General features: G+C 50.7%; 1 protein-coding gene across 5 annotated transcripts in view; it reads left to right on the top strand.

Annotated features, from left to right (window-relative positions):
• INPP5B (inositol polyphosphate-5-phosphatase B) overlaps positions 1-21,376 on the top strand; it is a 1,358,813-nt gene that overhangs the window by 973,469 nt on the left and 363,968 nt on the right. For all 5 annotated transcript variants that reach the window (XM_069622659.1, XM_069622660.1, XM_069622658.1 and 2 more), the window contains one exon: positions 4,790-5,025. In XM_069622659.1, coding sequence (XP_069478760.1) covers positions 4,790-5,025 — 236 coding nt within the window. The remainder of the gene's footprint in view (positions 1-4,789; positions 5,026-21,376) is intronic.

Below are 21,376 nucleotides of genomic sequence, written 5' to 3'. Positions count from 1 at the left end.
TTAATGTATTAATTCCAATTCTGGACTGTGTATATTGTATATAAAAAGACAACTTTTTTTGTATATTGTGATGAATCCGATGGAGCCGTCACTGTTTTCCTGGCTGTAACCTCCTCCCATGGGGCTAGGGGAGACAGTCTCTGGGGAAGTATCCTGACTTAATTGGGTGAGACGCAGTATCCCCACCAATCAATACATCCTAAATCCCATTCATATAACTCTAAGAATATTTGCTCCCTAATGAGCTCATGGGTTGCACTTATTATGCCAGTGCACTATAAGGTACTTGGACGAGGAAGAATGGGTGTATCTTGAATGAAGATCGCTCTCCCACTATTGCGATGAGGAAGAGGCACAAGGAGCAGTGATGATCACTTCCCAAAAAAACTGCTGTCAGCAATCTAGTCTTTCCCCAACAACTCAGGCGAGAAAGAGGCAAGGAGTAAGGATGTGTCATGATGCCTACCCCCGGGGATCCAGATCAAGTCCAGCAGCCCCGGAAGCAGGCATCAAGTTATTCCAAGCAAGCCCAACAACCCCTGCTAGGGGCCATTTGGGTGCAGTCCTGGCGTGTATGATGCCAGGCCCATATGGAGAGCCATAAGCGCCAGGCTCATAGATTAAAACTTACCTGATGCAGACCATGCTGCAAACTTACCTGATGCAGACCATGTTGCAAGAGCTCCAAGCCAAAAGAGGCTTGGAAGGGACTACTTTACCTTGGGACTATTTTTTACTCGGGTGGGGTCGGGGAGGAATACTTACATGGGACTACTTTGGAGGCTATTTAAACCACACCCGCAGAGCGGCACACGCTTCGCGTTATTCTGCATCCAGCAGCGTAACGCTCACCGTGCCTGCAAGTCTGCATCCAGTCTTCTGCCACGCCCGCCTCGAGTCTGGAGCTCCTAGAAAAAGGAAGAAAGAAGGAGAAAAGGTTATAACAAGAGCAATACTTTTGATCCTTACCTGAATTCTCGATCCACCGCGCCTTCCAGCTGGAAGAAAGAAGTTGTTTTATGCGCGTCGCCTCGCCTGCTGCAGCGCCGCGCTGAACTCACTGGCCTTCGCAGCATCTTCACTATCCACCGCATCCTTCTGCATGTTCCCGTCACACTCCGGCACCTAAGGGAAACATAAGAACAGCAAAGTGAGCCAAGGGAATAAACAGAGGCAATATTAGTTACCCCCCATAGATTTACCTGATTTTACCACGGGGGGTACTATTCCTCTTCACGGGTCGGCGCAGCCTCCACCGCATCTTCGCCGTACCCCGCCCCCTAAGGGGAACAAAAGGACAGCAAGGTGAAACAAAGGGACAAACAAGGGGAAACCTCCTCACCACAATAGACTTACCTAATTTTACCGCCGGAGGCATTATTCCCCGAGACTTCATACTTTCTCTCAGCACCTGAATAAGGGAGAAAGCAACAGGTTACATACTGACATTATTTTATCGAACTGTGTTGGATAATACAAATCCTTACCTGAATGTTACCGGTTGCCACGAGGAACTCTTCGCTAGGGTCAAGCTGCAACCTGCAAGGAATCGGACAAGAGTGAAAGTCAGACATTTGAACTCTTACGAACTATATACTTATGGCGTCTTGCCGGAAATCTCAGAATCAATATTGTACTGGAACTCACCAATCCCTTCGAACCAGTGAAGCAACTGGTTATCTACGTGCCCCTGCGCTCATTGCAGGATGGAGAGCTCATCTTTCCAAAGCATCAGGTGAGACTATAAGAGGGGACATTAAAGGTGATCAGTGGGGAGAACTGCGGGGTTGGGGGTTTATGCTCAACTCCACGGGTGGTTAATTCCCTTTTTCCATTTGCAGAAGAATACTCCTACGGGCCAAGCATACGAAGCTAGGTGGGCCAGTCCAGTCCGTCATCTCGGCACTACGCGTCACATTGGTGGAGACCGCAGCTGTCCGGTTCAGATCGACGCCCCTGTAGGAGCCAGGTGAGCGTAACAGGAGGATCACTCCCCATGAAAACCGCTGTCTGCAGTCTAGTCCTTCCCCAAATTCTATTGGCCAGAGCCAATATAAAAAGGAGGAAAGACTCGAAGTGTGAGAGAGGTCCTCCCTGGAATCCTGTGCTGGAGAAGGAAGGGCAATATACTACCCTGCCTAAAGAAGCAAGGGGGAACCCTTACATCCCAACTACCTGTGAGGAGCTGTGAAGCAGTGCAGGTATCAAGGCGGCCAGTCAACCCCCTCCAGGAAGAAGGGAAACCTGTGGGCATCAGCAGAATGCCATAGCGCAGCACCAACTGCAGTCTCCCTCACTGCGGGAAAAAACAAAGTCTGTTTCTTTGCCCATTTGGGGTGAAACCCATTGAAGTGTATGGGAAGAAGTCTGAAGAACTTTGCTGGTGTGAGAGGACTGATCCCCTCAGAGGCTGCTACTGTTTTGTAGAAGTAGTCGTACCTCTCTGTGAGGCGTGTGGACCCAGGGATCACAGACCAGTGTGGCGGGGCCTGCGGCTCGCCAGCAAGGAGGCAGAGAAACATTTTGTGAGCAGGACGTGCCGCAGACACGCCAGGAACTGAGGGAAGATTTCTGGGCGAATGGCAACCGGAGAAACCAACGGTTGACCTACCAGGAAATGAAGGAAGGCAGGAGTGCTGAAGCCAAGCTGCGAGAGGAACCAGAACGACAGTGTGGAAAGCGGCTTGCCGTGTATGCATGAACGGGACCGAAGACACCACACAGGGCCATTGAGTCAACCCAAGCAAAGTGGGGACCCCGGGGCATTTCGGCAAACTCGCCAAAAACAATTTGTAAATTTTAAAGCCATAGAAACAAAGACATTAAGGAGACTGTTTGCAAACCAAGAAGGCATATTGCAAATATGAACACCAGCCATATATGACTGCATGGAATACCGATATGGGAGAAACACAGCAAATGTTGAAACAACCAGATATACAAAACCAAAGACAATATATGCAAATGTGAAAGTAAAAGCAGAACTGTTACCTATGAATATAAGACGTCCTGGCAGGTGAGTAAAGCAGGCAATCACAAGTGTACAAGAAGTCCTGGCAGGGGAGTATACCAGGCAGTTGCAAGTGCATACGAAGTCCTGGCAGGGGAGTATACGAGGCATTAATCTACAGGAAGTCACAATAAGGACTGTGTTTGGTGTTTGTTGAACAAAAGAAGGCCCTTTTAAAAGAATGAACTACAAGGCTAAGTGGCTTTGTTATTAAAAGGATTGTTGTGGGCCAAGAAAGACACAAACAACTGTTGGACCAAGTGTCGTTGGCATAGTGTTGAAGAATCCAGGAGAAGGGAATCGCCCTCGGGAACCGAGGTTCATTTACCTTGGGAAACCTTTATGTTGGAACTGTTCTATTTTTTCTTTATTAACTCTTTTTGTAATCAACAGATTAAAGACATTTCCCTTTTCACTGTATATTTTGGTTTGTAGTGCGAGAGCCAGGATAAAACGTTTGGACATAAGGACAGTTTTGATTTAGGCATCCTGACACAAATATATCCTTCGTTTTTTGTTTTAAGTAGGAAATTCATCTTAGAGCAGGGTAGAGGGGCATGTTCCCAACCTGTTCTATGTTAATAAAAGTCTTTAACCAAAAACATATCAACTTTGTGTCCGACTTTCATTTCTGACTCGTCACAATATGTTGTTAGAAGATTACACACTGGCCAAATTGTTTGGATATGAATTTGGGGCTGTACGGAATATGCGACTTACCTTTGCTAGGATAGCTTTTCAAGCATCTTAATTTTCTAAAAATTAAGAAATATTTTTAAAATCAGTTGTTATCCCCTTCATTCACCACCTTGATTTCCAATATATTGGCACAGGCAGCATTCAAATGTTCTATGACACGGGCAGTATACTGTCATATTATGGGCACAGCCAACATGAAAATGTCTTCTTACACTGGCACACTACTGGGCTTTATGTGCAAATGCATCATGAATTTGTGTTGAAAAATGCTCCTGTGAACTGAACATGTATTGATTTGTTTTTCCCTCTGTTAACCTACGAAATCAATCAATTATTCAGTTTATTCATTGTCTTGAGAGCAGGGGAGGAGAACCTGCTACCCCTGAATGCCCACCCATGGTTGGTTGGGGCTTCTGCACACATTCATGGAAAAATATTCATGCCCCTCCAAAAAAAACAGTGAAAGAATTCTCGAACCTCCACTGCTCAGGTCCTGTGTTCATCCGTTGGTTTTTGACACTGGGTAAACCAAGGCAGAGAGCTGGGTTTCTTGTGCAAACTATGTGAGAAACTACAGTCGTGCTAGTGTATTATAAGTAAGAAACAGCAAAGGAGTGAAGTAGGAAATGTCAGCAGTACTTGTGCACAGTTAGGTTAGGTTGTTTCTTCTAGAGCGTTATTGTCGCGCCCAATGCAGCAACCTGGCACTGAAACTCCTAATTTAGCAAATACATGAGTTTTGAGTTGTTTTTTGAAAATTTGAACAACTTGTAGTCATCAGTCAGTCTTAACCGAGGGCAGTTTGTTACATACTTTGTCCGACACTACCGAGAAGACTTGATCGCCTGATCTGACATTTAGTCCGGAGTATCACCAGTTGCAGACTGGGCGAAAGAGAGCAGAGGTGCAGGTGCACAAGTGGTGAGAGGACAGGTGTACCTGTGTACACAGTAAGAAAATTAAAAGTGTTTTTGCAAAGCTTCATCTCTACACTTTACGTTATTGCCATCAAGTCATGAGTGCTCACATTCCTAACTAGTAGTGTATAGATAATGTAATGATTGTTCGTTCTTCTTGCAGGCTCTGAAATCGTAATTGAATTGGAATTGTTTGTTAATAAGTCCACGGCTACTCAGCTCAATTCAGGACAAGATGTAATTGAAGACATTTTGGTTTTGCACCTTGACGGAGGGAAGGATTTCTTCTTGTCTGTGTCTGGAAACTACTTGCCCAGCTGTTTTGGTTCTTCCATCCAGACTCTCTGCTATATGAGGGAACCTATTCGAGATATGACCGCTGACACCATACGTGAACTGGTGAGTTACTGCTGTATGAAACAATGATCTTTGCTTTTGTGTGGGTTTTTTTGAAAGGGGAAAACCATAATAGCCACATTTAAATTATATTAAATTAAAAATATCTGCAAAAATCTGCACACTCTGGCAATTTGTCTCCCCAAGAGACTGATTTTTTAACATGCAATACATCAATTGCTAAATATGAAATTGGCTGTTCCCAAACCTAGGACGTTCTTGTGCTCCAACCACAAGAATGTCTGACCATACCACAATAATGATTCCTAATGAGGGTGAAATGTGAATGTCTGCATCCTGAGAGCTGTCCGTCTTGGGTTGCTAAAGCTATATGTAAGATAGCACCGCCATATAAGACTAAGACAATTTTGTGGGGCAAGAAGCAGGCTTTCGAGCATTAGCACATTTTAGCACAAATTATTAACACATACCCAGAATGCACTGCTCAGTGGCTCTGAACTGGAAGTGATCTTCCATGGATAGCTACTAGGTGACTCTGTGGGATGTGTGGCTTAGCTGAAATTGCATACTCAACTTCCACAAAGCATAGGAAAAGCAACATACAAAGGCTCAGATTAGGAATCTTCAGTCACTCAGCGTGTAGGATCTGATCACGTTGTTCTTCTTGTATACATTGGTAGGAAAACCCTTTCTCCGGCTGAATTTCATCTTCATGCATCATTGAATAAGAATTTGATTGAGTTTGTAATTGTGCAATCTTTAGGGTTGTACCAACTTATTATAAGTCCCAATGCCCGTTTAACCATGTAATCACCAGGATTGCCCCATCCTCTTATTTGTTGATTAAGCTTTCACCCAGGTTATATCCAAAAGTGTTACACTTCTTTATAAAGCAGACTACACATTCAAGTAGACACTGTCCCCAGAGCTGCCTAAATGTGACTGAGCTTTTTGACACCACCAAAACATGATCTTTCATTCTATTAATTATCTGGCATTTGATCATTGTAATTGAATGTTGCCATGTCCTTGTGTTCTACCTTCTTAATAACGTATTTTGGATATGCTGCCACCTCCACACAGGCATTAGGAGCATTTCTCCAGCATGGGGTCTGGCATGGATTCACATGCTCATGAATATTCCCAGTCGTCAGCCTGGGAATCCTCGGTAAAGAAAAATCAGTATCAGTTTCGTTTCTGATCTGTCTTTCGTAGTAGTAACCAATCACTGATCTCTGCGTCATACTGACGACAGCCAATGACTGCCCTCTCCCTAAGCCCCGCCTCTGGCAGCCATCTTCAGATTATTACCACACGTTCAAGGTTGGGAGTCCTCGTGCTTAGCGCTCGAGCTTTTACTGCGTGTTTCGCGCTTTTTCAGGTGAATTTTCACATTTTTTTGGTTAATCGAGCCTCAAGCTCCACCGTTTCTACTCCCGTTAACGGCTACCCATTGCAGGATTTTCCTACGCCCCTCAAGGGTGAAGATTTCGTCGAATCAACTTCTTGGAGGATTACAGAAGATTCGCTTCCTACTTCGAGATGGCCCAGGATGCGAGTACGTCACCCGGACCCAAGCTGTTTCACAGCTGCCTGGATGCGGGCTGCAGAATGTGTTTAAGGAGGACGAACATTCGCGATGCCTCTACTGTCTTCATGGGGACAAGACTCATGTAGAGAAGGACTGCCAGTTCTGCAAGAACTTGTCGGAGCGGACCATGAGGAACCGTTGATCCCGTCTCGCCAGCTGGTTGGAGAAGGGCTCAACGGGTGAGAAGAAGAAGAAAGGGTCAGAGCTGGCTTCTAAGTCCTGTGCAGGCGCCCTGGCGGTGGGGGCCCAACACCAGGCCAAGCGCCGCGAGTCCGCTGGCTCTGGGAGCGCCGAAAGGTCGGGCTCTTCGGTCGCCAGGCAGGGCGCGCCTTCACCGGCACCGTCAACCACGAGCCAGCGCTCCGGTTCGGGGAAGAGGAAGTCCGAGACCCCGGGTAAGCTTCGGGAGAAGCCCCGTCCGATCTCGGAAGAGGGGGAGCGAGGCGTCACCCCTCCCCCTAAGGAGAAGGCCCGAGACGCACCTAAGGTGGTGAAGGCCCCTACCCAGCAGGCAAAGGCCTCTATCGAGGCGATCGCAGTGACTCTGGCCAAGCCGGCAGAGACCCCGCCAGCGGAGACTGCCTCCGGGACTAGAGTTTCCCTGCCGCCAAGGACACCATGATGGAAGAAGGGAGGGGGGGCACGGTAGCCTCCTCGAGCTCGGAGTCAGCCTCGGAGGAGGAACTGACCGAGGCCGTGAGGAATCTCGAAGTCCAATTCGAGAAGGTTCGATCCCGTAAGGAAGATCCTCAGGAGATAACCGAGGAAGACGACGATGGCGAGGAAGAGCAGCAGCCTTCCCTTCCGGCGCAGCCGGGACCTAGGCCTCAGGATAGCTCGGCGGCCATTTTGTCTGCGATCCAGTCCTTATGCTCTGAGATAAGGACGAGATTACCACGGCCCAGGCCGGAGGACCCGCAACCTGGCCCGTCGGGAAGTCCTCAGAACAAACGACGCAGGACCCAACCCTCTCCTCCACTCGCCCCTGTAAGGCCTACAGTTCCCTCCTCATCCTTCCACGAGTCGGGAGATGACAGTGCGAAGGGCTCGACGACGGGTTCTGAGGGCGACGACGAGATTGGCTCATTCCACGCCATGATCGCCAGGGCGTCCGAATTGTTCCAGCTCTGCCCGGAGGAGCAGAAAAAGGAAGGTTTCCTCTATCAGCGCCGGGAGGCCAAGAGGAAGACTGTCATCGCGGTGCCTCTAATCGATGACATCTGGGAGGAGGGCCTGCCGGTTCTCAAGAACCCCTCCACGGCATCAGCCAAACGGGACCGGTACGAGAAGAAGTACCGGGTCCCCGAAACCGCTCCCCTGTGCCTCAGGGCCCAGCCAACGCCAGACTCGGTCGTCTCGGTCGTCTCGGCGGCGGCGAAGAAGAAAGCGGCGGGGTCAGGAGCCTCGACATCGAATTCCCCGCCGGACGGCGAGGGAAAGAAGTTGGACGCCATGGGGCGGCGGGTCATTTCGTCGGCGGCGACGCCGATCAAAGCGGCCAACGCCCTGGCGATCGTGGCCCGTAACGACAGAGAGCTCTGGTGTAAACTGGCCCCCATATTGGACTTCCTACCGGACGACAAGAGGTCCGAGGCCCTGGAAATACTTCAAGAAGGCGAGGTGGCGTTGGACCACGCCATAACGGTGGCAACCGATATTGCCGATACCGGGTTCCACCAGCTGGGCAACAGTGTTTGCCTACGACGACGGGGTTGGCTCCGGGCGACCGACTTCCATCAGGACGTCCAGACCAGGGTGTTGGACATGCCGTTCGACGGCCCTTTCGGAGCTCCGGAGGCAGACAGGGTGCCTCCAAGGGATCCAGCGGTGGCTCGTCGTCCTACCGCAAGGCGGCATGCTCCTCGTCTCAGGAGGCCTACAGGGGTTGCGGCAAGCAGGGAGCGCCTCGCCGCCGTCGGCAAGGTGGCCAGGGCGGCAAGGCCACCACCTCCAAGCAGGACTGAACCGGCCGTGGCCTCGGGCCCCCACCGAAGCACCCCGGTGGGAGGCCGGCTGACCAAGTTCGTCGGCGTGTGGAAGTCCATCTCCACCGACCGTTGGGTGCTGGATACCCTGGCAAGAGGACACTCTATCGAATTCCCGAAGAAGTGCCCTCACGTTCCACCTGTGGCCAGGAAGGAAAATCACGTCCCGCAACTGCTGTTGGAAGTACGGGCGATGCTCAGGAAAGGCACCATCGAGCTTGTCCCGAAGAGGCTCTGGGGCTCCGGGGTGTACTCAAGGTACTTCCTCGTCAGGAAGAAGACGGGCGGCTGGCGCCCCATCCTGGACCTTCGTCGTTTGAACAAATACATCAGGTCACAAAAGTTCAGGATGGTCACCCTCCAGCACGTGCTGGGACAGCTGGAGGAAGGCGACTTTCTATCGTCGTTGGACCTGGAGGATGCTTACTTCCACGTTCCCATCCTCAAAAGTCACCGAAAGTTCCTCAGGTTCGTCGTCCAGGGACGCCACTACCAATTCAGAGCACTGCCGTTCGGATTGAAGTCGGCCCCCAGGGTCTTTACCAAGTGCCTAGCACCTGTGGCGGGATTCACGTCTACCCCTACCTGGACGACTGGCTCATCCGCTCAAGGACGAGGGAACTCGCCGTCGAACACACTGCGAGGACCGTCCAGCCACTCACAGACCTGGGATTCGCCATAAATTACCCAAAGTCCCACCTGGTGCCGTCGCAGGTGGCCCTGTTTCTGGGAGCGAAGCTCGATACAATGAGGCGCCTGGCGGCACCGTCGGAAGAACGGACGAAGACCATTTTAGGCAAAGTGCAGCGTCTGCTAGCCACGGACGTGGCCAGGGTGAGGTCCATCAAGTCCCTCCTGGGGATGATGTCCTCTTGCATCTACCTGGTGCGCCTCTGCAGACTACGGATGCGCCCTCTTCAAGAATTTCTCGACACCCGTTGGATGCAGGCGACGGGCACCTTCGAAGACAGGGTCCCCCTCAACGAGGTGTTCCGGCGGGCGATTCTGTGGTGGGGCGTTCGAGCGCACCTCACGGCGGGCAAGGACTTTCAGACGCCGGCGTACCAGGAGACGGTGACGACAGACGCCTCCCTGGAAGGCTGGGGCGCCCACACCGGAGATCTCCATGCAAGAGGCCTCTGGCTCCCGGAGGAGAGGCTCCTGCACATCAACGTCCTGAAACTCCGAGCCGTGTTCTGGGCTCTCAAATCGTTCCTCCCGTCGCTCAAGGGCAAGGTGGTGCGGATCTTCACGGACAACACCACGACAATGTTTTACATACGGAAGCAGGGAGGCACCAGATCCCCAGCCCTATCCAAGGAGGCACAGGATCTGTGGCACTGGGCAGTCGCCCAGGGGATGTTCCTGGTTCCCTTCCACCTAGCAGGAGAAAGAAACACCATCGCCGACTCGCTCAGCAGGGAGCTGCGCGCGTGTCACAAGTGGGAACTGCGCCAGGATCAGGTGGATCAACTCTTCAGACGATGGGGCAAACCTCAAATCGACCTGTTCGCAACAGCGACGAACTCGAAGTGCAAGAGGTTCGCCAGCAGGTTTCCCCAGCCGAGAAGCATGGGTGATGCGTTCTCGTTCCCCTGGGATGGCCTATACCTGTATGCGTTCCCTCCGTTGCGTTGCTGCTTCGACTCATCAACCAGCTCAAAAGGTCCCGGTGCAGGATGATCCTCGACGCACCGGCGTGGCAGAGGCAGATCTGGTTCCCAGACCTTCTGGACTTGTCAACGTCCCCTCCCATCAAGCTGTCGGCGGACGCGGACCTTCTCTCCAGAGAAGGAGGCGCCATCTTCCACCACGACCCGGCGTCGCTGAACCTGCAGGCTTGGCTCCTGCAGCGCTAGAGTTTGGAGGCTACGATATACCGGCTGATTGCAGAGAGGTTCTTGCAAAGGCCAGGGCGTCCTCGACTCTCAAATGCTACGGTCATAAGTGGAAGAGGTTCTCTATCTGGTGCCGAGCACAGAAGATCAACCCCCTACGGATTACGGCCCCTCAAGTGCTGCCGTACCTGCTATCGCTGGCAAAGGCTGGGCTAGCCCATGCCTCCATTAAGATTCATCTGGCGGCGATCTCCAGATATACCAGAACCACAGGACGGACGTCCCTGTGGTCCCATCGACTGGTAAAAGAGTTTATGAAAGGACTGTTCCGGTCGTTCCCGCCGGTGAAGGCCCCGGCCCCGGCGTGGGAACTTAACGTGGTGCTGACCAGGCTCATGGGGCCCCCATTCGAGCCGATGCACTCCGCACCGATGAAGTTTGTGCCGTGGAAGACTGCATTCCTGGTGGCCAATACCTCCGCACGACGAGTGGGAGAGATCCAGGCCCTATCCTGCAAAGCACCGTACTTGACTTTCCATGCCTTGAGGGTGGTGCTTAGGAGGCACCCCTCCTTTATGCCCAAGGTGCTGTCGGACTTCCATCTTAACGAGCCCCTGGTGTTACCTACGTCGCTGGCCGAGAGGACTTTGCACTCGCTGGATGTGGCTAGAGCGCTGAAGTTCTACGTGGACCGCACGAAGAGTTTTCGGAGGACATCACAGCTATTCGTGAACTTTGTACCTGTGAATCAAGGGAAGGCTCTCTCGAAGTCTTCTATTTCCAGATGGCTCTCCGGCTGCATCATGCACTGCCACCGGTTGGCTAACCGACCGCTGCCAGGCCGTCCGAGAGCCCATTCGACCAGAGCGATCGCTGCTACTATGGCGTTCTTATCTGGTGTGCCCCTGCTGGACATCTGCAGGGCTGCTACGTGGAGGTCGACGCACACCTTCACGAGATTCTACTGCGTCGATCGGGATTCCAGGGAGGAGTCCAGGGTCGGCCAAGCAGTGCTGCGCAACCTGTTAGCTTAAGGTGAGCCTGGTGAGGAGGTAAGAGATGCTTAATGTTGAGTTTTTTGTATTGCTTAATGTTGAGCCTTTTGCCACCTCCCGTGGTTGTGCATGTGTGTACTGCTATGTATTCTTATATTCATGAGCATGTGAATCCATGCCAGACCCCATGCTGGAGAAGGAACAGCCTCCATCCGACATTGGCTCCCCCAATTCTGCCTCCATGCCTGCCTTATCTTCCCCATTCCCCCCCTTAGACAGCAGCAATTCGTATATATCCACGAGACTTCGTGCCCCCCGTCTGACAAATCTTCTGACTGTAGGGGCCACTATGTCTCCGGCCACTTACACCTGAGGTTATGCATCAATCGTTAGTGTATTATGCGCTGCCCTCTGTGCACTCCTGTATCATTAGTCAACTCCTCAAACTCCCTGGGCCTCCCCTCCATAACCACATCACCTACCGTCGCCACCCCCACGTGTTCCCACCACTTTCGCGCACTGAACCTGACTTGGTCATCCACCCCACCCAGCGCCACCAGTGGTACCTATGGGGAATATGGCTTTACTGCCCCCATCTCCCGGCATGCTCTGTACCAAATTTTCCTCCCCAGGCCCAACAATAGGTTTTCGTTCGGTATACACTGATTGGGCAACCACATTACTTAATTCAAATAGAACCGGGTACATTCTGCCCGTAGCAACCTAGATTCTGGCGTTTGGTCATTTGATAGCCATCTGGCCACGAGTTGTAGCTGGCAGGCCATAAAATAAAACTCAAAATTGGGCAGCTTTATGCCTCATTGTTCACAAGGCCGTTGCAGCATCCGCAGTGCCACTCTGCACCTAGGGTTATGCCATATAAAGCCATGCAGTTTCTTAAAGAACGACTGAGGTATTGCAAACGGGACATTTTCAAAATAATGTAGCAATCTTGGTAGCACCACCATCTTCAGTAAGGCCGCCCGTCCCATCAGAGACAATGGCAGTATAGCCCAGGATATCATGCATTTTTCTATCGTGTTCACTGCCTTCACCGTATTATGTAAGGGTTCTGACTGGGGGCCGTGGTATACATCCACTCCCAGGTATCTGAACGTCTCAACTTCCCACTTTATCGGCAGCACCGGCAACACGTGTGCCGGCTTCCCCGCATATGGGCCCAGGGGGGGTACAGGCTCGATTTCTGGGGGTTCATGGTTATGCTTGACAGTACTGCATATCTTTCCAACACATCCATAACATATTGCAGATTATCTTCAGGGTACTTAAGGTACAGGAGCAGGTCATCCGCGCATAACGATATTAGGTGTCTCTCTCCCGTGGTGCCTATACCCACTTCCCCGTATTCCTCCCGTAAATAAACTGCTAATAGTTCTAGAGCTGAAATAAAGAGCATCAGAGACCACCGGCAGCCCTGTCTTGTTCCTTTATCTAGCCTCCATTGCGCTGAAAATGTGCAGCCCGTTTTGATTTAATATATGTGGGCCCTCCAACACCGCCAGCAGTCACGGCCATCTGACTGAGTAGAATGCCTTCACTGCATCCAATGACACCACTGCCACCTCCTCTGTATATTTCATTTATTATTATCAATGCTTTCCTCATTTGTCTCAGTTTGGTCATTATTTTCAGCAATGTCCACATTCTTATCAACTCATCTGTTATTTTCAATAACTTCCTCTCTCGATCTCAATGCGTCCCAACAACTGCTCTCAGCTGCCCGGTAACCTATTTCATCTCTCTGGGTTTACCAGGCGTTTCTAGCGGTGCTTGCTGTTTCCTGGTGTTTTCTTGTGTGGTCTGCTATTAAGTTTGCTGACTCTGTGTTAGTCCTGTCAGCCAGTCAGTCTTCGTTCTGTTTTCTCCTGCTCCGGTTGGCTTCTGTTGTCCCTGGTGAGCAGGCGGCAGGTTATTTACAGCACAGCTTCACCACACGTCATCTGTATTCGTCTCCGTGCTGTAGCTTACACGTCTCTGCTTTCTCGTGTCCTCATTGGCGCCCCCATGGATTACTGACAGCCTTCCACTCTGCCTGCCTTTCTCTCAGCTGTCTCTCTCCTTCTCGGTTTCTTGATACGCCATTCGGAAAAGCCTTTGCACCGTTCCCCACGGCTTGTTTTCCTTCAGTGTTCTCACCAGTGTCCGGACGTTTCACAACACCACTGTGCCTCTGCACACACCTTGGTCTGTCAGCTGTTTGGGTTTTAAACTTCCCGGTAGAAATGGAAAATTTCCAAAGATTAGAGCGCAACGTTGGCTTCCTGCCACTAGTCATCCTCATTTCGACTTCTCTCTTCATCGTCTCATTGCTTATATAGGGAGGGAAAGACACAGAGTGTTTGGCTGATAAACCCTGGGATCTCATCCTCTATGCTGAAATAGGCCATACAAATATGTTGTACAGGTGTGTGGGTGTCATGAGGTGTTAAGACTTTCAGGTTATTTCGCACTATGGGTGAATTACCTCCCTGGAGTTGGCCTTCCCCCATGTGGTCTTCCCTCAGAGAGCCACCCCACGCCGGAGGGTTAGAGTCAGGAAGCTTCTGCCTTTCACTGGCCACATAAGGTAAGCTTCCCTCCTTCTCTACAGAGAGTCAGTACCAACATTGTCAGATTTGTTACAATACGCTTCTTAATCGCGTTTGTGCACAAAGCAGAGAAGAATTCTGCTTGTGTGTTTCCCATTGTGTGTCAAGCATTTGCTAGTAAAAAAGCTGTGGACATGTCGGTGTTAAGTGGGTTGTACTGCACATGAATGTAAAACAAAACTGTGGCTATGATATATCCTGGGCTTCTGTACTTGCAATAGCCATGTTCCTCAAATGTGAATTCGCTATGGCTAGCTACAATTACTAAAATGAAGGGCCTTCCCACAAGAGAAAATCACTGGTATTGTCTCCTGGGAGTACATGATGGGGTGACCAAGATCTCAATCTTGGTCAGTTTTTCTCGATGAGATGCATATTTTTGCAGTCACCTTTACTGTGTGAGATGCATCTGTGGTCTTGCCTTTAATCATAATTTTGAAGGGTGATATCGGGACCTGTGCCGTACCAAATAGACACTAATAGTCATACATTTGTTTAGTCTTAGTTGGAAAACCTCCCTGTGTAGCATGATCTGTATTTTCCTACAGATGTAGGAAGTGTTCCATTGCTCACATTGCAGAGAGAAAGAGTTCAGGTAACCCCCTAGTTGTTCAAGTACAGCATGGCAGTCAAGTTATCAGTGACCACTGTGACGAACCTGAGGGCGATTTCTCTTCACCCTTGGATGCCCCTCAACTCGGCTCCGATCCTTCTTACAATGTGGGCCTCCCTCCCTCGGTCGGGTTCACTACGGCCTTTTTGAAAGCATATCCAAATTGTGCAATGTTGATCGTTCTAATATGACATGACATTTGCCCCACTAAACTGAGGTAGGGAAAGGGCAGCATTTTGAAATTACTTCTATTCTTGAATTCCCCAAGCATTAGGCTCTTAGATGGAACTAAAGACGGCTTGAAGATGCTGAAGTCGAGTACAGCCGAGTGAGCTGAGAGGTAGCCAGTTGCCACAAAATATTTATTTTCTGGAATCTTGCATCTTAGATCTAAGAAGTGGATATGTGTGCCTCGGTATGTGGTTTTTCTAAATAAACTTTGTTCAAGAAAGGACAAATCTATGCCCTAGACTAGCTTGTCTTAGAGAAAAGACACCTGCAGGGGAAGTCTGCATTGTTCCGCCAAGAGCAAGTAGTATTGCCTATTAGGATGCAAGACATTGTTTCCTCATCCGTATCCGTATCCATATCCATATCCATATCTTCTCCCAGTCTCTTATTCAGAGAAAACAGAAGGTTTGTGTGTACAATCCTGAAGTTGCACTGGAACAAAATCCAGAGGAGGCACAGGTTCTTGGGGCCAGATGATTTTGAGACTATATACTATCCTTCACTGGAGCTACAAAAGAGTGCATGAACTTGTCAGAAAGCATAGTCTGTAGCACTGGTGGTCATCCCATCCACACAAACCTCAGCAGTGAGTGGGGTATGCTTCTTCCATAACATCAAGAGCCCCTTCTAAAAGTTTTAAAGTGAGAGCACATACTACAGAAGGAACAAGTTACTTACCTGTAACTGTTGTTCTCCAGCATGGGTCTGGCATGGATTCACATGCTCATGAATATTCCCCGTCGTCAGGCTGGGAATCCTCGGTAAAGAAAAATCAGTATCAGTTTCGTTTCTGATCTGTCTTTCGTAGTAGTAACCAATCACTGATCTCTGTGTCATACTGACCACAGCCAATGACTGCCCTCTCCCAAAGCCCCGCCTCTGGCAGCCATCTTCAGATTCCACAGACATGAAAAGAACGGCCTGGCTCTGTGCTACGAATTTCAACCCAGATGCCCAGGAATGCATACTGGATCTTCCATTCGAAGGGGTGACCTCTTCCACTCCACAACGGACGAGGAGCTGGATAAAAAGAAAAACGGCTCTCAAACGGCCAAGTCTTTATCCATTCTTACAAAGACCACACCCAAACCGTACACCCAGTCACAGCAATGCTCTGAGAAGGGGCGTACATATGGAGGTTTCCGCGGCTTCCAAGAGCGGAGGTCCAGGCAGCCTGACAGTTCACCATCCCAGCATCGGCACAAACAACAAAAAGAGGGGTGGCGGGGGGGATAAGGATTTTTTCCAGTCCCCCTCCTCTGCAGCAGCCTCAGAGGGAAAGAAGGCATGACACACCCCTCTGGGTCCACGTGTCTGTCATGATTCCAACCCCCGGGCATCTGGACCAGGTCCATCTGTCCCAGGAGCAGGCATCCAGATACTTGGGAAAAACACAGCAGCCCTGGCTAGGGGCTATCTGGGTACAGTCCTGGCGCCGTAGGCGCCAGGCTCATAGAAGGGGTCAGTCCTGGCTCCAAAGGCGCCAGGCTCATTTGCTTTCACTTACATCATGCAGACCATGCTGCTCAGCATTCAAGCCAATGTGAAGTCTGAAGGGGGACTACTTTATTTCAGGGACTATTTTCTTACTCGGGTGTGGTCTTGGGAACTTCTTACCTGGGACTACTTTGAAGGCTATTTAAACCACGCCCAAAGAGCAGCTCACGCTTCGCGTTATTCTGCATCCTGCAGCGTAACGCTCACCGTGCCTGCAAGCCAGCATCCAGTCTTCTGCCACGCCCGCCTCGAGTCTGGAGCTCCTAGAAAAAAGGGAGAAAGAAGGAAAAAGGTTAGAACAAGAACAATACTTATTTCCTCACCTGATTCTGGATCCATCGCGCCTTCGAATAAGAAGAAAGACATTATTTGATGCGCGTTGCATCGCCTGCTGCAGCGCCGCGCTATACTCACCAGCCTTCGCAGCACCTCCACGATCCAGCTCTGTCTTCATAATTTCTATGCCAAACTCCGGCACCTAAGAGGAATAAAGAAAAGCAAGGTGAGCCGAGAGAATAATAAGGCAATATTAGTCACCACAATAGACTTACCTGATTTTACCGCTGGAGGCATTCTTCATCTCCACGGGCCGGCGCAGCCTCCATTCATCTTCGCCGAACTCCGGCATCTCAGGGGAACAAAAGGACAGCCAGGTGAGCCGAAAGAACAAACCAAGGGAATCCCTTTCACCATAATAGACTTACCTGATTTTACAGCCGGAGGTATTATTCCTCAAAACGCCATAATTTCTCACTCTGCACCTGTAATAAGGGAGAAAGCAACAGATTACATACAGGTGTCATTCACCGGACAGTGTTGGATAATACAGACTCTTACCTGAACTTAACCAGCCGCACGAGGCAATCTTCTCTAGGGTCAAGCTGCAAGCTGCAAGGAATCGGACAAGAGTGAAAGTCAGACATTTTGAACTCTTACAAACTATATACTTGCGGCTCCTCGCCAGGAACCTCAGAGTCAATATTGTTCTGGAACTCTCCAATTCCTTCGGACCAGTGAAGTAACTGGTTATCCACGCGCCCCTGCATTCTACGCAGGATGGAGAGCTCATCCTTTAAAAACCTAAGGTGAGAATATAAAAAGAGACATCGGAGGTGATTAGAGGGGAGAACAGTGGGGAGGGGGTTTATCACTCAAATCCACGGGTGGCTAATTCCCTTCCTCCACTTTCAGGAGAATACTTCATCGGGTCAAGCAGACGAGATTAGGTGGGCCAGTCCAGTCTGTCATCTCTGCACTACACGTCACGTGGGTGGAAACCGCACCTGTCCAGTTCCGATCGACGCCCCTGGGGGAGCCAGGTGAGCGTAACAGTGTCTCCAGTGGGGAGCAGGCTTGCTATCCATGCACATTATTGGCACAACAATTTCGTGGACTCCTGGATCCTCTCTGTAGTCTCCATGGGGTACCGCCTCCCTATCCCAACCTCTCCTCCTTCCTCCCCTCCACTCCCATAGGTTGGGACAGCAACTCTTTTGGCGGAGATCCGGTCGCTCGTCGAGAGCCAGGCAGTGGAGGAAGTCCCAGCCTCCCAGCGAGGCATGGGCTTTTACTCCAGGATTTTCCCCATTCATAAGAACCAGACGGGCCTGAGAGTTGTGCTGAAACTTTCCACCCTGAACCTCTCCCTATCTCTACAAAAATTCAAGATGGTTATGCCAGCTTTGATAGCGGAGACATTGTGAAAGGGAGACTGGATGTGCTTCCTGGATCTGAAGGACGCGTACCTACACGTCCCGATCTGGCGGCCTCATCGTTCCTTTCTACGATTCTGGATCATGGGCTTCCATTTCGAATACAAGGTGATCCCTTTCGGCCTCAACTCGGCCCCGAGGGTCTTTACGAGGCTGATGAACACGGTGGCGGCCCTCCTCAGGTCGCAAGGCCACCACGTTTACCCGTACCTGGACAACTGGCTCGTCAGGGCTACATTTCCGGAAGCAGGCACCATACCTCCCACGCTCTTATGGACACACTGCACAAGCTCGGTTTTTCTCTCAACCTCAAGAAGTCACAGTTGCAGCCCGCGCAGACACTGACCTTCTTGGGCCTCATTTGGGACACGTGCTCCGAGAAAGTTTTTCCCTCAAAGTACAAGATTACGGCACTCCAGAGTCCCACAGCGCACTTCCTCGGCAGAGAAGTGACCTTAGCCTGGTGGTACAACACCTACTGGGTCTCATGGCAACAGTCCTCTTGGCAGTCCCCCACAGAAGACTCAGAATGAGGAGGATATAGCTGCACTTCGCAACATCCTGGAACCAGGAACGGGGCCATCAGTCAGAGATGATCAACGTTCCTCTATCACTTCACCCAGACCTCACATGGTGGTCTGGGGACGGCAACCTGAGGATGGGCAAGCCTTTCCGGCAACCTACACCACAGGTCACCATCACCATGGACTCCTCTCTCGAGGGTTGGGGGGGCCACCCTGTATGACCACTACGTCCATGGCACCTGGACCCGACAGGAGCAGGAGTACCACATCAATTGACTGGAATTGAAGGCCATCTGGCTGGCACTCAGGGCCTTTCTCCTGGTCATCGAGGGCAAGCTCGCCCTCATTCAGACAGACAACGCATCCAGCATGTTCTATATCAACAAGCAGGGAGGTACCAGATCTTCCCCCCCCGCCCCCCTCCACTGTTCAGGCTGTCAGTCAGCATGTGGGAATGGGCCCTTAAGAACATCTTCCTCAGGACGGTCCACCTGCCGGGGGAATCCAACCTGGAACCTCTTTGCCTCTCGGGTCAACCAGAAGTGCCAACTGTTCGCCTCCTGGCAGGATCAGGGCTCGGCTTCCTGGGCGATACCTTTCAGATCGGGTGGCATGGAATGACAGCATACGCCTTTCGACCCACTAGCTCCCTGGTGGCCAACCAGGCCATGGTTTTCAGAGCTGCTCAGCCTCGCTGAGTGGCCTCCCATTCGCCTGCCGACAAGCCCAGCACATCTTACTGGCGCAGCAGGGGGGGCATGATCATCCACCCCCGCACCAGAGAAATTAGCCCTCACAGCGTGTTTCCTGAACAAGTCACGGTAAGACATCTCAGCCTCTATAAAGCTAATCTGGAGATCATAGGGGGCGCCAGGATCAAATCTACCAGGGCCCAGTATAAGAGCAAGTGGACCAGGTTCTGCCACTGGACAGACTCTAAAGGTATTAACCCTCTGGCATGTTCCCTGGACGACATGCTCTCTTTTTCGGCGCATCTTGCCCATTCAGGCGTGCATGTGGACACTTACTGCACTTACCTGGCAGCCATTGGTTTGAATGGTGTGTGTGCCAGAGCACCCAAGACTATGTTGAGGTCCCACAAGATGGCCAGAGGCCTGTGAACTCCAGGGCATCTCTAAAACTTTTTAGTCTACATCCTGATCGAATCAGACTGCTGAGACCCCCATTCGCCTCATATGTGTGTGAACAAACTTGGTGGAAGTTTGTAAAAACTTTGATGGTCTGTAGAGCTCTTATTGCCGAGATACCGGCACCTGTGGCATCTGGAGCACAGCGACAAAGTGGGTCTGGGTGAAGTGCCGGCACAGCCGCAGAGAAGAACATGGAGGCTGGCCAGACGGCGACTGGGTCGAGGCTTGGACGTGCAGGGATCCTCGAATCCTATACGTAACGGAAACCCACTACTCTGACCCAGAGAGCGACTGTGCTCAGAGTCTATCACTGAGGTATGGCTGCTGGTCGCTGCTACCTCTGAGAATGAGCACCCGCTAAGCCCCCGGGAGAGCCGGACCAGCTGGGTTAGCTCGAGGCGAGAGGGCAGCGGCGGCTGGATGCCCCCTCTTCACTAATTAAAGAGGCCTGGATACTGGTGCATTGCTTCGGGGCCTCTGGCTCTCTACTGGGAACATTGAGTCGCAGGGGCCTGGTCCTCTGTTAGGGAGAATTCTCTAATGAGGCTAATTTCCCAAACCTAGTGAGTCCCCCAGCAGGTTTGCTGGATTTTTGGGGTTTATTTTTTTCTCCTGCTAAGAGTGAGACTCTTTTTCTCCCACTCTTAGGCATGATTCGAGTATGTCCTTTGACTGTAAATGTGTTTTATGGGCTATGGGGTCTTTTACTCCATAGGGCTTCCTGTGTTTTTGGTATATGTGTTACACAGCACCCTCAGTGCAGTAACACAGGGGTGTCATAGTGACCACCAAACATAGACTCCATACCCTGGGACTGACTACTGTCTCCCAGGGCATTTAAAGTCACCATTGGCTTTACTAGTCTCAAATTGTGAACAGAACCAGTACAAACCATCATATTGTGGAAGTACTGGTGGGGGTAATTCGATTGCCCCTGGGTCTGTTTTCCAAGGGGGCACTGTCCAGTCCCCCCTTGTCGAGTTTCTGGCTGGTGGCAGTGGATACCACGCAAAATATTCCACCTGAATATTTCCTATGGGATTTTCCCATTGATTTTAAACGCACCACTTTTTGGTGCAATGTTAAAGATACTGCCGGGTTATTTATTTAATATTTATTCCCCGGTTGGGTCTTTTTGCCAGGACTCTGTTTTAAAATGGCGTTTGTGTTCGCCTCTGAATCTCTAACCCAAGTCGAGCCCTTTGTTCCACTTTTTGGCGGGCTTCTCCACAGAAGCCTTCCAAATGGTGCCACTCTGTCTCGGGTCTACAGAATGTGTGGGAGGGGGATTAGGCACCCTGGACTACCTGACTCAATGAGGGAACCGTTGGTGGTGGTCCTGCTGAAACCGGACAAGGAAGTGTATGACTGCTAATCCTACCGCCCCATATCTCCTTTCAATCTGGATAATTAGATTCTGGCCAAAATATTGTCTTCCAGACTTGCGCCATTGATGCATAGGCTAGTGAGGGTGGAACAATCAGGATTTATTCTGGGGCGTTACACCTCATATGGGTTGCACAGGCTATTTGGGCTAATGTCTGCAGTGCAGCAGGACGACTCTGTGGTAGCTGCACTCCTCGATGCCGCAATGGCATTTGACTTAGTAGAATGGCACTTTCTGTTTGCGATTTTACACAGAATGGG

This window comes from Ambystoma mexicanum, chromosome 11 (assembly GCF_040938575.1).
Source record: "Ambystoma mexicanum isolate Mex_15411 chromosome 11, UKY_AmexF1_1, whole genome shotgun sequence".
In the NCBI taxonomy this organism is placed as follows: Eukaryota; Metazoa; Chordata; class Amphibia; order Caudata; family Ambystomatidae; genus Ambystoma; species Ambystoma mexicanum.
This window is presented reverse-complemented; position numbering and strand designations above follow the sequence as displayed.